Source organism: Podarcis cretensis, assembly GCF_951804945.1.
Source record: "Podarcis cretensis genome assembly, chromosome: Z".
NCBI classification, from domain to species: Eukaryota; Metazoa; Chordata; class Lepidosauria; order Squamata; family Lacertidae; genus Podarcis; species Podarcis cretensis.
Window position 1 is genome coordinate 41,173,025 of NC_137184.1, and position 15,430 is coordinate 41,188,454.

Below are 15,430 nucleotides of genomic sequence, written 5' to 3' on the forward strand. Positions count from 1 at the left end.
TCTTTCTCTTAGGCTTCTCAAAGAGCATCTTGGAGAAAAAATAGTGGAGTTGGCATTAATCTTTGACGTTGTGAAGGAGCCAGATCTGGCCAATTATACATGCCACGTAGAAAACAGAAATGGACGGAAACGTGCAAGCATCATTCTGCGTAAAAGAGGTATTCGGGGGGGGGGGAGTTACTCATTTTTCTGTTTTGTGGCCACACCATGATTTTGGAAGAAACTAAGCTGGTGACTCTCCCACCACAGTATTTGCAAACTAATATCTCCAGTGATTTCTTCTAGAGCTCTACTGCCCAACAAATAAAATACACAAATTTATTTTCTACTCTTGAGCCGTTTTATACTCCTTTGCCATCTTGCTTACCTCCCAGTCTTCTCCATCTCATTTTCTCAACATTCACAGCTACTCCTTAAGCAGAAATGGGGAAGACATTTGACCCACTTCTTATTTTGATGAAAACCTGTTTCCCCCCCCCCCACATTTTTCAACTTATTCCACCAGTAGAACTTGCCATCATGGCACAGTGGTATTTCCTACTGTCAAGATACCTGTATGACTCTGGGCATCGACCAAGTTACAGAATCACTACACATTACAGTGGTACCTTGGGTTAAGAACTTAATTCGTACCAGAGGTCCGTTCTTAACCTGAAACGATTCTTAACCTGAAGTGTGCTTTTGCTAATGGGGTCTCCCACTGGAGCACAATTTCTGTTCTTATCCTGGGGCAAAGTGCTTAACTTGGAGCAACCACTTCCTAGTTAGCGGAGTTTGTAACCCAAAGCATCTGTAACCCGAGGTACCACTGTACAAAGAATTTTGAAGAACAATAGCAAATGAGAATACAGGGATCTCTAAAATGTGCAAGAAGCTTAACCAGCTGTCAACCCATCAAAATTTAGCACTGTTAAAAGTGCATCAAACCCCTTATAAAATCATTCACATACTTATCAGGTCATCTTCAGAGGCCCTTCTCTGAGTACTCCTGGACTTTACACTTCCACACACAGCACAGCTTCCCAACATACCAGACTTTCCTTTAACCATTCCCAGGTCACTCACACTTGTTAATATCATTTATCCAACAGGGTGGAAGGAGGAGGCTCAGAAGGTGTCTGTTTCTGAGTGATAAGCTTTGATTTACAAAAGAACTGGCATGTTCACAAGCATCTAAGTAAACAGGCTGCTTCTACTAAGGTAGCTGCTTATAGGCTGCCAAATAAAGAGGAAATGCATCACCCAAACAGAGGATTGAAGAGGACAGAGATTTGCATAAATTGTGCATATGCTAATTTACATGTAGAGATGCAAATTGGCCATTGTGTCTGCTCAACAACTGTATTGCAATCTTACTGTTTCTGGGCCGCTTCACAGCCCCTTATGTTTTTTTCTTAAGCGTTAAACTGGACTTGGATAGAGGACTCTGTATAGTGTCCTCTAAATAGTGAAGCATATGGGCACTCTAATCTCACAGGGTGGGGTGGAGAGAACAGACCTCAGAAATATGGATCAAGTGAAGCATATTCTAAAGCAGGGGTAAGGAACTTGTGGCCCTCCAGCTGTTACTGCACTGCAGAGCCCATCATCCCTCATTATTGGCCATGCTGGTTGGGTTGATGGCTGTTGGAGTCCTACAGCATCAAGGGAGCAACAGGTTTCCCCCACCCCTGTTTGGAATATAGATGGGTGAGTTGTTGGCATATGTCTTGAGAGACAATGGAGTGTGCTTCTGAGGGTGAAGCCAAACCACTACATGCAGCCTGGGATTTGCAATAATTAAGGATATGGAAATACCAGATTATGGTTGTGTGTAGGTATTTGACTCAGGCTACAATGCAACGTAGTTTGTGTGATTTTTATATTGTTGAACCACTGAATCAATATTTTACCTAGACCATACATGCATTTAAAAATTGCCATGAGAACTTTGAAATTTGCTGGTAGCTCTAGCTAAGATCGTACCTCAAAGAGGGCCACAAATGCTGGCCAGCTAAGGTGATGCTGATGTTTCTTTTCCAGGTACAGACTTTCCCCGGACTCTGAGGATTTCAGAGTTCCTCCCAGAAATTCAGGCACCTGTTTGTGACTCATTGCACTCAGTGCTGGGTGATCGCACACATCCAGCACTTGCTCCCCAAAGACTTGAAGTCATAATAAACCAAATGATTGTATCATGGTGTTCATATTCTATACCCCACGGTCAGCAACCCTTCTAGCATCTTTCACAGGACTTGGTTGTTGTTGTTTTTAAAAAACTGGTTTTGTCAATTTATAAAAATGATTTTTCTACCTAGTCTCTGCTTCCATGCTGCCTGAACATACTTTTTTGCTGGGGTCATGCAGAGCAGCCACTTCTGCTGTTGCCCATCTACCTAGTCACAGTTCCACTCCATACAGAACAAGGAAATTGGTTAAGACTTCCATGAGGAGAAGGAGAAAATAATCTTAGGAGCTAGCTGCATGATATATGCCTATAGATGTAATTGAGCTCCAACATTATTGTTGCTGTTAAAATTAAAAGCTGTTTCAGGGAAGAATTTTGAGTGGCACAATAGTAGAGGGGAGGAGTGCTTAACCCTTTGCCAAGCCACCCATTCTGCCAATTGCTTCCCCCCACCCCTCATTGTCTTACCACAACTGCCACAAGATTTCAAAACCATGTTTGCTTCAGGAAATATATGCAGGGTGTAGTTAGCATCTTACGAACATTTTCTCCCTAATGCAGGGAAAAAAATAACTCTAACTACTCTATAAACATCTTACAAGAGGAACAACTTGTCTTTCAGTTCAAGAGTACAGGCTGATTTGCTCCGCCAGTTCCTGACAAGTTACACATTGCAGATTAAAAGGAAGTAAGACATCAGTGTCAGTTTAGCACTTGCGCTTGAGAATGTCTGCTTCATGCAAGACAAGAGTGAAGTGTTTTTTGGGGGACTTCATATTCTAAGCAGGAATCTACCTTTGCATTTTAATCATCTGGTGTTCGGCTCAGTGCTTATCCTGTACACTAAAATATTGAAACCACCTTAGTGTTCCAAATAATATATTACTTCTAGAAGTCTGCTGGCAAAAGAACTGTTGGTAATTCAAATCAGTGTTTAGAATTCATTGTGAACCTCTCATCTTTTGAACATGTAGTTGCTCCCCACAAGGTGGCTAAAGGAAGCAGTTGCTCTGTCTGCAGTGTCTTCCAGATGTGTCGGACCATCATCCTTGACCATTAGCTGTGTTGGGTGGGGATGATGGGAGTTGTATTCCATCTGGAGCAGACTTTCTCAAACTTGGGATCCACCGATGTTATTGAACTACAACTCCTGTCATTCCTGACCACTGGCCATGATGGCTAGGAATGATGGGAGTAGTAGTCCAACAAGATCTAAGGACCCAAGGTTGAGAAAGGCTGATCTAGAGGGTTCTAGGTTAGTAACCTCTGGCCTAAAGTATAAGGCCAAAGCTCCCTTGGGTGAGAGTTAATGTGTTACTGTCCAGTCAATAAGTATTGCATTGTTCACCCATATCCCTAAGAACTGGAAATACAGTGTCAGAAGTGCCATGGCTCCATGGTAGAACATCTGGCCTGCATGCAGAATATCCCTGGTTTAATCCCCAGCATCTCCAGGTAGGTTTTCCTGTTCTGAAAGCTTGGATAGCTACTGTCAGTCAGTGTATACAGTACTGAGCTAGAGGGACCAATGATTTGACTCAGTATAAGGAAACTTTTTGTGTTACTTTTTACTACTTAGAAATAAGATGAGAGAATATGGGATTACTCCAGGATTTTTATCCTAGAGACATATTTTCTTTTCTTCTTTTCTGATTAAAAACAAAGCAAAACAATTTATCAGTGTTTTGTTTTGTTTTAGTTTTGTGTGTATCTGAAGAAGTGTGCATGCACACGAAAGCTCATACCAAGAACTAACTTAGTTGGTCTTTAAGGTGCTACTGGAAGGAATTTTTTTGTTTTGTTTTGTTTTGTTTTGTTTTTGTAACAACTTGAGCAGATACAACAACCCCTCCCCACACAAAAAAAAATCCGCTTTCCTCACTTCCCCATGACCACAAAGCAGTCTTTTATAACAGGCGTATCTTTTCAATGTTTTGCTCAAGTTGCTGAAAGCAGCATAGCATCTTTTACATGCTGGATGGGTGTCTGACTCAACTGCTCTAGGAAGGTTTATACAAGGCTCCTAGCTGGTTTTAGGGATGCTTGTACACCATTAGCTTCTTATTGACCATCAGACATTAAGAACGTAGGAAGAGCCCTGGTGGATCAGGACAAGGTCCCATCTAATGCAGTCCCCTGTTCTCACAGTGGCCGACCGTATGGGAAGTTCAAAAGCAGGGCTTGAGCACAGTAGTGCTCTCCCAGCATGAAAATTCCAGCAACTGGTATTTAGAGAGCAGGGGGTGGGAGTACAATTTGAAGAGTAGTTCTGAACCGCAGGGCTCAAAGGAGGGCTTGTGGGGGTGGTTGGGTGCAGGGATGCCAAAGAAAGGTGTGAGAAACACCAGAGAGACCAGTTCTAGTGCTTAATTAAAGAAAGGTGTAGATTTGCAGCATATCAGCCTGCCAGGTATCCCAGCCTTTATGGGATGGACATCACAGAGATGGCTTATCCATGCCCAAACATTCTTTATACACAAAGCAGCATATGTCACTTTGACCTGGACTCCCCATCACTTCACCTGACCAGATGAGGGCATAGGTGGCAAATGGCCAAATCTTACAGAGAGTTCCCCCTTTCTTTGCTCAGAACCCAGCACCCTACAGATAAGGGTAACATCAAAGCAAGCCAATTAGCCTATATCAAAGCAAGTGAACATATATGAGCTCATTGTTACAACAACTGCTAATTAATTGTGGGGTTATCTGGACTACCAAGATGGTGATTGTAGAGCTTCTGGAACAGTTCACTTTTGGTTCATCACAAGGATCAAAGCAGGTCATGGGTTGGAACTGCTGGACTTTCCCACTGCCTGCACTTTCATACCCTTCAACATTTCTCCAATAGGGACGTCTCATTCTATAATGGTAATTTTACTATTTATACCCCACACATCTTGCTGGGTTGCCCCTGTCACTCTGGGCAACTTGCAACATCTATAAAAACATAATTAAACATTAAACATAAAAAACTTCCCTATACAGGATTGCCTTCAGATGGCTCAGAGGTCAGATAACTCCATACCCTCCAGCCTTTCTCCAGTGAAAATAGGGACATCCTAAGGAAAAGCGGGACATTCTGGGATCAAATCAGAAACTGGGACAACTTCCCTAAATCAGGGACATCCCAGGAAAATAGGGATACTTGGAGGGTCTGCACTATTTCTCTTATCCCAGTTTCAATACCAGACATGATCCCAGCTGGCAGGAAAGCTGTCTAGTGTCTAGACATGGCTAAATGGAGGTTCAGCACACACAATTCACCCATGTGTCCCTGTGGCCTTTAAACTACAAGCTCTGCTCCATTTTAAATGTGAATGGCATCTACCACTGTCACAGGGCCCATACTAACTGTACATTTCAAGCAGTATCATACCACTTTAAACAGCCATGGCTTCCCTCAAGGAATCCTGGGAATCGTTTGTCAAGAGTACTGAGAGTTCGGAGACCCCTAGTTCCCACACACCCCTACGATTTCCAGAGTGGTTTAATAGTCTATCCCTCTCCTCAAGGAACTCTAGAAATTGCCCTGTTCCAGAATATTCTATTCCCTTTCTCCCCTGAGGAATCCCTCAAGTCTGCTTGATATTGCCATTTTAGCAAGAGAATGAGTCCACTATTTGCTTGCTTGCTTGCTTGCTTGCTTTCCTCTTCCTCTTCCTTCTCCATTCCCCTTTTCCTTTTATATCATGCTTTATAAGCCTGTTTGTGTTGCTTTTATTGGCAAATGAGCTGCTCTGGGATCTCTTTGGCTAAAGAGCAAGCTGTAGATACTTTAAATGGATGAATGAATTAAATATATTTGGCTGGCCAACCTACAGATGTTGTTGGACTTTTATATCATACCAATAGTCAGAAATGCTTCAAGTTTTAATTCAATGACATTTGGAGAACATGTTGGCTGCCCCTAATATATATGAAGCTGCCAGGTTCCTTATAGCCTTTCTGATAAACCTACCTGCCAAGTTCTAATTCCCTTTTAATGCCATTTAAGCTAATGTTCAACACTGCATCTTGTGGCAGCAGGTTCCATGGATTAATAACACATTGCATGTTGTCCTTTCTTTAATTTGAAATTGCCCAGTCACATCAGAAAGCTTTAGGGGGGAAATATAGCCAGTGGGCTTGATCCATGGCTGGGCTCCAGAAACAATTACCACGAGGAAGCCTTTCTATTCTTTGTTCTGCTGTTCTCTGATACCGTGATATAAACAAATACTTTCAGACGTAAATTACAGAAGCAGGATAAGTTGCAAGGGGAAAAGTTGACTCCTGAACTTTCTGGGTAAACTTTAAGGCGACGTTGATGGTGTATAAACCGATTGCATCGCCTGTGTTTTTGGAAAGCTTCACATTGCCTCTTTTCATTCGTTACATCGCCAGAGTTTTATGCCTTTTCCAATGCTTATTTATCATAGCAATAAATATCTGCACTGACAGAGGGTGTAAATTAATACATCTTCTTGGAAGTATCTCTCATAGTATTAGACAGGCTCCTCGTGATTTTTAATGGCTGGGTGAACTGAAAAGCAAGGTTAAGAGCATCGGGTGCCTGTGCTATATTTGAAACGGCATCTCAGTCCGTTAAGAAGTGCTTCTCAGTGCCATTCAGATATGGTCATAGTGAATCATGTTGATGTTTGACAATTGGTGTTGGAAACTAGAGGTGGACTGGCCTTAAAAATCTACTTTTTATGGTTTCTTTTAGGGGCTAGTTTGAAGATGTCATCTGCCTTTGGGAATAATCATCCCACGCTGGGCACTGTCTTTAGGCACTGGTTTTAGTAGCATTGTGTACTATAATGAAATGTCTCATCTACTTTTGCATTATTGTTACTTTTTGGTGTGTATTGGGGTGCATCTGGTTTGTAGTGCTAATTTGAAGTCAATGGGTGGGATACTTTCTCCACTGGCAAAATGTTTTGACCCAGCAGGATGTTGTTGCGCAAGAGAATGCATAATAAGCAGGTTGCTGGTAACTTTGTAGCAAAGTAAATCGTGCCATCTGTTGCACAACAAATTTCCACCAGCATAATGTTTGTGCTTCATTCCTCTGGAGGGCAGTGTCGTGGACATTTTCATGAATAACCAGATGCACAAATAGCCGGATGCACAAATATACAACACCTGGCTTGCGAGCAGTACATGTGAAAATAGGATGTCTTAGCAGACCACAAGCGGAACATGAGTCAACAGTGTGATGCAGCAGCAAAAAATCCTAATGCTATTCTAAGCTGCATCAACAGAAGCATAGTGACCAGATCAAGGGAGTAACAGTACCACTTTATTTTGCCTTGGTAGACCAGACATGGAATACTGTGTCCAGCTTTGGGGAGGAGGTGTGAGGGCTCTGACAGAGTCCTCCTGCCCATTTCCCAAGACCAGGAAAGTGATTTCCCAGCTTTGGGAAGGAGATAGGAGGGCTCTAGGACCCCGCCAGAGCCTTGCACCTCCTTCTCAAATCCTGGAATAAGGCCAGCCCTGCAAGAGCAGGTGGGAAGACATCAAATGGACTTGCACAGGACAGCATATTACCTAGGTCCACCCCTGAGGGTAACCAAGATGATGATGGGTCTGGAAACCAAGTGGGGTGGGGTGTTAAACAGCTGTAGAATGTTGAAATAGGGGTGGAATGGATCACTGACTGGGACATGTGTGAAACAAAATGGAATGAGAATACAGTGGACGCTCAGGTTGCAAACGTGATCCGTGCAGGAGGCACGTTTACAACCCACAGCGTTCGCAAACCGCAGCGCCGCGTCTGCGCACGTGTGGGTTGCGATTCAGTGCTTCTGCGGGTGTGCGATCATCGAAGTAACCCGTGTTGGTACTTCCAGGTTATGGTGAGTCCGTAACCTGAAAAAATGCAACCTGAAGCATCTGTAACCCGAGGTATGACTGTATACTTATCCACACATCCCTATTGACTCAGCATAATGAGCTGACACTGTGCAGCAATGAAACCGCCGCAAAAGTAGAGGCTGTCAACCAGGATATGCACAGGAATGTGTAACCAAAAATGGAAATGGGGTTGTTGTTGTTGTTGTTGTGGCCATCTGCATATATACTAAGGAATGTACATTCAGAATGCATCCTATTGCTCTCAATGGGATTTATGCTTGAAAATCACATTTTGATGCAACAAGGCTGATCCTAGAGAGGCAAGGGCAATGCAGCTTCATTTGCCCTCACTGTTGTCGCCACATGTCCAAATCATCATTGGTTCCATGATGTCGTCACATTCACCAGTTGATCCCTGATTCACTAAGGTTGAAGTTACAAAGAATGGTGCTGAGGCAGCAGCCATTGAGCAGAACTATCACTGCAAGTGGGTGTAAGAAAAAACAGCAGCTCAAAAAGCAGAAGGTAGAGATTGGTGGGGTTTGGGGGTCCGACAAAAGCACCCATTTTGCCTCAGAAATATGCATGGGTGAAAAATAGGTACAGCTCTACTTAAAACTTGCATTTTCCTGGGGTCACGATGTACATGTGCTATGATGTGAAGAACTGACCTCAGATTACTCAATAAATGTGTACTTGCAATGGCTTAAATTTATTTAAAGCTTAATAGCCTAAACCTGACTTAGCTTAAAGACCACCTCTTCTGATGTGTCCAGTTGTGATTTCTAAGATCCACCAGGAGCCCCCACTACATGATATAATTCTTGTGTCAGATGCAGACCGTAAAGGCACAAAGACAGGTATTCTTGGTGGCTTCCCTCAGTTATGGAACTCCTTTCTCCTGTAGATTCACTCATGTCTAAGCCTGAGCACCTTTCATAAGCCTTGCAACACTTCCTTGTCTGGACTGACCTTAGGAGACTGTGGTTAAGTCAGGAAAGGAGTGGGGGATTTCAGCTGAATTGTATTCCATTGTGCTAGGGATCCCCCACCCTCCCAGAAGCATTAGAGCAGGGGTAGGCAACTTAAGACCCATGGGCTGGATGTGGCCCAATCGCCTTCTCAATCCGGCCCATGGACAGTCTGGGAATCAGCATGTTTTTACATGAGTATAATATGTGCTTTTATTTAAAATGCATCTTTGGGTTATTTGTGGGGCACAGGAATTTGTTCATTTCCCCCCCCCAAAAAAAAATATAGTCCAGCCCACCACATGGTCTGAGGGATGGTGGACCGGCCCACGGCTGAAAAAGGTTGCTGAACCCTGCTTTAGGGATTTGGTGGGTTATAAATCAAATAAACAAAGACCATGAATGCTGCCCTAGGCTGCATGGAGGAAGGGCATGATAGAAAGGCAAACAACAGCAGCAGAAACAATCTTCCATTTTCTAGCCCATCCATCTTTTCCCTGCTTTATTCTAGATCTGATATCAAAAATCGAACTTGCCGGAGGTTTGGGAGCCATCCTTCTCGTGCTGGTTTTACTTATAACGATCTACAAATGCTACAACATAGAACTGATGCTATGTTACAGACAGATGTTTGGAGGTGACGAAGCAATGGATGGTAAGTGCACTTCCAAAAAACTATGACAAATGTTGTTGTTTTCTGTTGAGCATCCAGAATGCTGAATAGCTACTGTCTCCTTTGGAATGGAGAATAGATGTGAAATGTACTAAGGGCTTTGGGGGAGATTGATTAACAACAACAACAACAACAACAACAACAGGCAGGCACAATCCGCTGGGAAGTTTGTCTGCAGACGCACCGTTGACATTAACCGGAGTTGTGAAAAGCATGGTATTAGCAATCAAATAATAATCACAATATATTTAGTTAAACTCCTTATGTACCACTTAACTGCAGTAGTCTCTATTGCAAAGGTACAATACAAAAAATGAAAATCAGTTAAAACTATGGCATCAAACTTCAATTAAAATGCCTGCTGGAATAATTTTTTTTAAAAAATGCATTCAATAGGTGTTGGAACTTCAGCAGGGGGAGGGGACTGACTGACATCAACTGGCAGGGAGTTCCACAAGACTGGACCCACAATACTGAGCACACAGCTCTCGGTAGATATGAGGTGTGCATCTGAGCCATTGGGGGGCACTAACAGTAACTTCCCTGAATACCCCAGTGATAGGGTTGGGATGAAAGATGTCCCTCAAGGTATATTGCTTAGATAGGTCCCTTAGGTATAACACTTAGATAGAATATAAACAAGAATAATTTAAATGCACAACAGAATAGTTCCAGCAAAATATTCTGCAATCAAGATGTGCAGTGAAACAAGCTCATTAAAACAGCACACAGCAATTGAAACAGGAGGTTCAGGTCAGGAAATCAGTGGGAACAGGCGTTTCTTCGGATGCGGCCAGTAATCCTTGGGGGAAACTCCATTGTCTCAAACTCCTTGGGGAAAACTGGTGTCTGACATGCTGCATAGCAGCAGCCACACACTAAGCAGGGGCAGCAGCAGCAACTAAGTAAGTGGATGGGAGGGGAAAGGTGATGGTTTCTGCTGGTTTGAGGTTGGCTGGACAGGCAAAAGGGAAGAGGATTGGAAACTGAGTGGCCCAGCCTGTCATCTGCCTCTTCCTTAGTCTCTGTGTTGCCCTTGTAGAACTCAGCAGGGAGGAGGATGAGGGCAAGGGATAGCTCAGTTGGTTAGAGTGTGGTGCTGATAACACCAAGGTCATGGGTTTTATCCCCATAAGGGACAGCTGCATATTCCTGCTTTGCGGGTGGTTGGACTAGAGGCCCCCTTACAACTCTATGACAAAATTATAGAATTAGTTGGCACTGTGTACCCTTGACTTTGGCTTCCTTCCTTCTGCTCTACTAGTCCCAAGGGGCACAAGCCACTACTGCTAAAAAGGTAAAGGACCCCTGACCATTAGGTCCAGTCACAGACGACTCTGGGGTCACAGCACTCATCTCGCTTTACTGGCCGAGAGAGCCGGCGTACAGCTTCCGGGTCATGTGGCCAGCATGACTAAGCCGCTTCTAGCGAACCAGAGCAGTGCAGGGAAACGCCGTTTACCTTCCCACCTGAGCGGTACCTATTTATCTACTTGCACTGCTTTTGAACTGATAGATTCGAACCACCAACCTTTTGATCGGCAAGCCCTGGGCTCTGTGGTTTACACCACAGCGCCACCCACTACTGGCACCATGCATCTAATTGCACGACAGGGTGGGATATTCTTCCTATAAACCAGAGTTTCCATCATCCAGTTGCTGCGTCACACTCCATTATTTACCAGGAAAGCGAAAGACTTTCACGCTCCTTGGGGGTTTAAAAGCTGATTTCCTTTTGCTAAGCGAACCATGCCAGGATCCAACCTCGGCCTATCCATCATCTAGCCTTCCTCTCATATTGAAATATGCCAACCCTGCTAGAACCAGTAACAGCTCACTGGAACACCTTGTTTTCTTCAATAGGAAGAGCAGGGGAATCAATTCTCTAGCTGAGAAAAGAAATGTCTGCACTTTCCCTGATTCTCCTCACAAGTCTCAGCCAGATCCACCTGATGAAAATCTGGGTAAATACCATACTTTGGGAGACACATATGAGTGGATATTTAGCCTCCCTTTTTTTACACAAAGTATTCTTTTAGATTTGCTGCTAATGATTTCTTATCCTCCATCCCCAGTTGCTGTTGTTGATGATTGTTCATAATAATAATAATAATAATAATAATAATAATAATAATTTTTATTTATACCTCACGCTCCCCAGCCAGAACCGGGCTCAGGGCAGCTAACAACAGTAAAATTACAGTAAAATCATAATAGGGGAAAAACCCCAATTTAAAATACAGGTTAAAATGCAATTAAAAATGCAGCCTCATTTTAAAAGTAGCCCATAGATCAAAACCATAAGGGGAGGGAAACATAAGGGTCAGACTGAGTCCAAACCAAAGGTCAGGCGGAAGAGCTCTGTCTTGCAGGCCCTGCAGAAAGATGTCAAGTCCCGCAGGGCCCTAGTCTCTTGTGACAGAGCGTTCCACCAAGTCGGAGTCAGTACTGAAAAGACCCTGGCCCTAGTTGAGACCAATCTAACCACTTTGCGACCTGGGACCTCCAAAATATTGTCATATGTGGACCTTAAGGTCCTCCGCAGGGCATACCAGGAGAGGCGGTCCCGTAGGTACGTTGGTCCTAGGCAGCATTCTGTGCATTCTGTACTTTTATCTTCACTGCATTAACTGTTCAATTTTTCATTTTCTGTTAATAATGGTAGCTTCTCACAAACACTTATCAGAACTTCCTGTCTCAGCCATGTCTTTGCCCCCAGCAGACCTGAAAAGTGATATAAAGCTTTGTGCCTCTGCATTAAAAGCTCCAGTAAATAAATCCATTCAATATATACATTAAGCCAGTTGCATATACAATGTAATTGTGCGTTAATACAGGCAATGAAATTGCTTAGGTCTGCTGGTTTCATTTACAAAGTTCCCAGTCCTTTGAAACTTGCTACAAATGTTGGATGTAGAAGTACAGGGGTGGAGAAGAAATACAGGTTGATGCTTGACATTCATTGACAACTTATCAATATTTAATATATTTAATACAAACTGACAGTACATAATATGTGAACAGTTCCAGGTTCATTCTCCAGCAACATCTCCAGGGAGGGCTGGGAGAGACCCCTGTCTGAAACCCGGAAGAGCTGCTGGCAGTCAGTGTGGAGAATACTGAGCTAGGTGGGCCAGTGATCTGACTTGGCACAAGGCAGCTGCCTATATTGCTAGCTAGCACCGGACCCAGGCATTCTTCATTATCTCACTGGTACAAGGACATAACTCACCAGTACAAGGGTATTTTTCCTTTCTTTTTCTTTCTTAAAAGTGATTTGTGGTTTTATTTACAGACAACAAGGAATACGATGCCTATCTCTCTTACACAAAAGTGGATCCAGACACACTGGACTGCGACAACAGTGAAGAGGAACAATTTGCCCTTGAAATCTTGCCAGATGTTCTGGAGAAGCATTACGGTTACAAACTCTTCATTCCGGATAGGGACCTGATCCCTACTGGGAGTAAGTACCTGTCACCTTGGGGTATGAGACTACCTGTGCAATTCTGCTAAGCAGGGCTGGCCCATGACATTTTACTGCTGAAGACAAAACTACTGGCTCCCCAGCACTGCCAGTTCCACTGTGTGCCTGCCCTTGTGTGCCCCCCACCAGTGGCAGAAGGAGGAGGCCAACAAGCGCAGGGCACGCTCAAGGGAGGTCAGATCTGCAGCTGCTCCCAGCTGTCTGGAGTCTGCCACCCTGAGGCAACTGCTCACCTCGGGCATAGGCCAGCCATGCTACAAAAAAAGTGCATGCTGATTCATAAGCTTCCGCTTCCTTTTTGTATGGCCCTCTCCAAAACGAAATACAAAGTCCCAACAACAATGAGGCATGACTGGTGAGCTTTACAAAAGGGGTAGCTGCTGGACTCAGCTTTAACCCAAGGCCAGGGAATCTGTGGCTCTCAGAAGTTGCTGGACTGCAACTCCCATCACCCCTGCTCATTCATTGGCCATGCTAGCTAGGGTTGATGTGGGAGCTGGAATCCAACAACAATTGGAAAGGCACAGGTTCTACACAACCTGCTGTCAAAGCTAAAATGTAGAGACTCTGGGTCAGAAAAAGGTTACTTGGTAAGGAAGGAAATTCTGGAGAAGACAATCTTCTAGTGACTGGCCATGCCAGCTCTAGGTTTTGGAGGGCCCTGTGGAACGAGGTAACCCATTAGCTTATCTCCTCTTCACTGGTCTCCTCGCTGCCTTTGGGCCCAAGCTTCACATCTGCCCAGTGAGAAAGTGTAAAGTCTGCCACTCATTGCTGTCCCTGCCTCTTCGCCTGCCCCTCTATCTGCATGCAAGCTTGGTTGGTGACCAGCACAGCAAAGAGAAGAAGCAGAGCCTGGAGACTCTGGGAGTTGACAGTGGGCCCTTTGCAGAGGTGTGGATCTTGGAAGGTGCCCAATGATGTCAACCTCTGAAATCAGTTCTGTCAACTAGAACTGCAGTGCCAAGGTCTAGCAAAAATGCAGCTCTTATTTGCTTTTGCTTTTACATTTGTCACATTCACTTTTTTGTTTGTTTGTGGCATTTATACCCTGTCCTTTAGCTGAGGAAGCACCTTCTAAATATCAATAGTAAGATGGTCCCTGCCTCTGGCTCACAATCTAAAAAAGCCATGGCACACAGGAAAGGAGGAATGAGAGGGAGGGAGAAGCTCAGACACAAGTTCTTAAGAGTTCCAGTCCTGATAACACAGAGCAGGTGCCAGGCCATTATATTTTCTACAATCATGTTACACCAGAAAGAAAAAGCAGGCAATTAGACCCTGTGAATTTCTGTGGTATCAGAATAGCTTCCATCCACTAACCCTTCTACTGTGCAAATAAATGTCCCTTTCCTTTACATCTTTTGCATTTAATTTCCACTGACACTAAGACATAGTGATCAGGTTTTCTCCTCAGGATGAAAGTTTTAAATTAGGATTTAAAGTGTGTTTTCAAGGGAATCTGGTTAGTGCTGTTGCAGAAGTAATATGCACCATTGTTCGTTTTAATACTGGAAACTGTGGAGGATTTGCATGAGGGAAAATATGTGTGGGGCTTATAACAACATAGCAAACTTCCTAACCATAGTTAGGCAATTGAGAATATTCTATCTGCACTCTGCCTGTGATAACAATTATAAAATGCAAACAGACATTAAAAAGAATTAACAACAGGAGAAATCACCCCCAAACATTTGTTAGTATTAAAGGGTATGTTTTAACAGCTTAGCCAAAGATTTTATTACTTTATTATTTGCGAATACCCTTTCTCTAAATTTCATTGGGTAGATTAATTTGATGAAGGTAGTAGTAGCACTGATCCTAATTAACCCCAGATGAATAGGAAGTTGAGCTGTTTGTCCCTGGAACTTAGCAACCAATGGATTTTGGCACAAATAGCATGCAGAAAACAGGTTGTCTTTCTGCCTTTTCTATAGCATTCAAATTAAGTTAACAACATGATTTTGGGAGCCAAGGGAAGAGAAGTGTTACAACCTGTTCTGCCATTGTTCAAGTGAACACTGATGTGCATGCCATTGTGCAAGACTAGCCCATTACCTGCTTGGGAAATGCTACTAAATTCATTCAGGACTAGAGTTCCACATTCAGGCCTCCAGAGTAATTTCATTTGGCTCTTGGTGGCTCTGCCAAATCAGGTTGCATTTTTTTAAAAAAAGAGAGTTTTGCAGACATGTTTTCTTGTAAGGGGGGAAACCAGGCACCATATGTATTGCATACCAGGGGCTGCCACCCCTGCTCACTCCATTAGCCAACTCTGCCTACCCCTTTGC

General features: G+C 43.6%; 1 protein-coding gene across 5 annotated transcripts in view; it reads left to right on the top strand.

Annotated features, from left to right (window-relative positions):
• The window catches only part of IL1RAPL2 (interleukin 1 receptor accessory protein like 2), a 495,328-nt gene that overhangs the window by 465,476 nt on the left and 14,422 nt on the right, over nt 1–15,430 (top strand). For all 5 annotated transcript variants that reach the window (XM_079962769.1, XM_079962770.1, XM_079962768.1 and 2 more), the window contains 3 exons: nt 13–158; nt 9,491–9,634; nt 12,948–13,118. In XM_079962769.1, the coding sequence (XP_079818895.1) occupies nt 13–158; nt 9,491–9,634; nt 12,948–13,118 (461 nt within the window). The remainder of the gene's footprint in view (nt 1–12; nt 159–9,490; nt 9,635–12,947; nt 13,119–15,430) is intronic.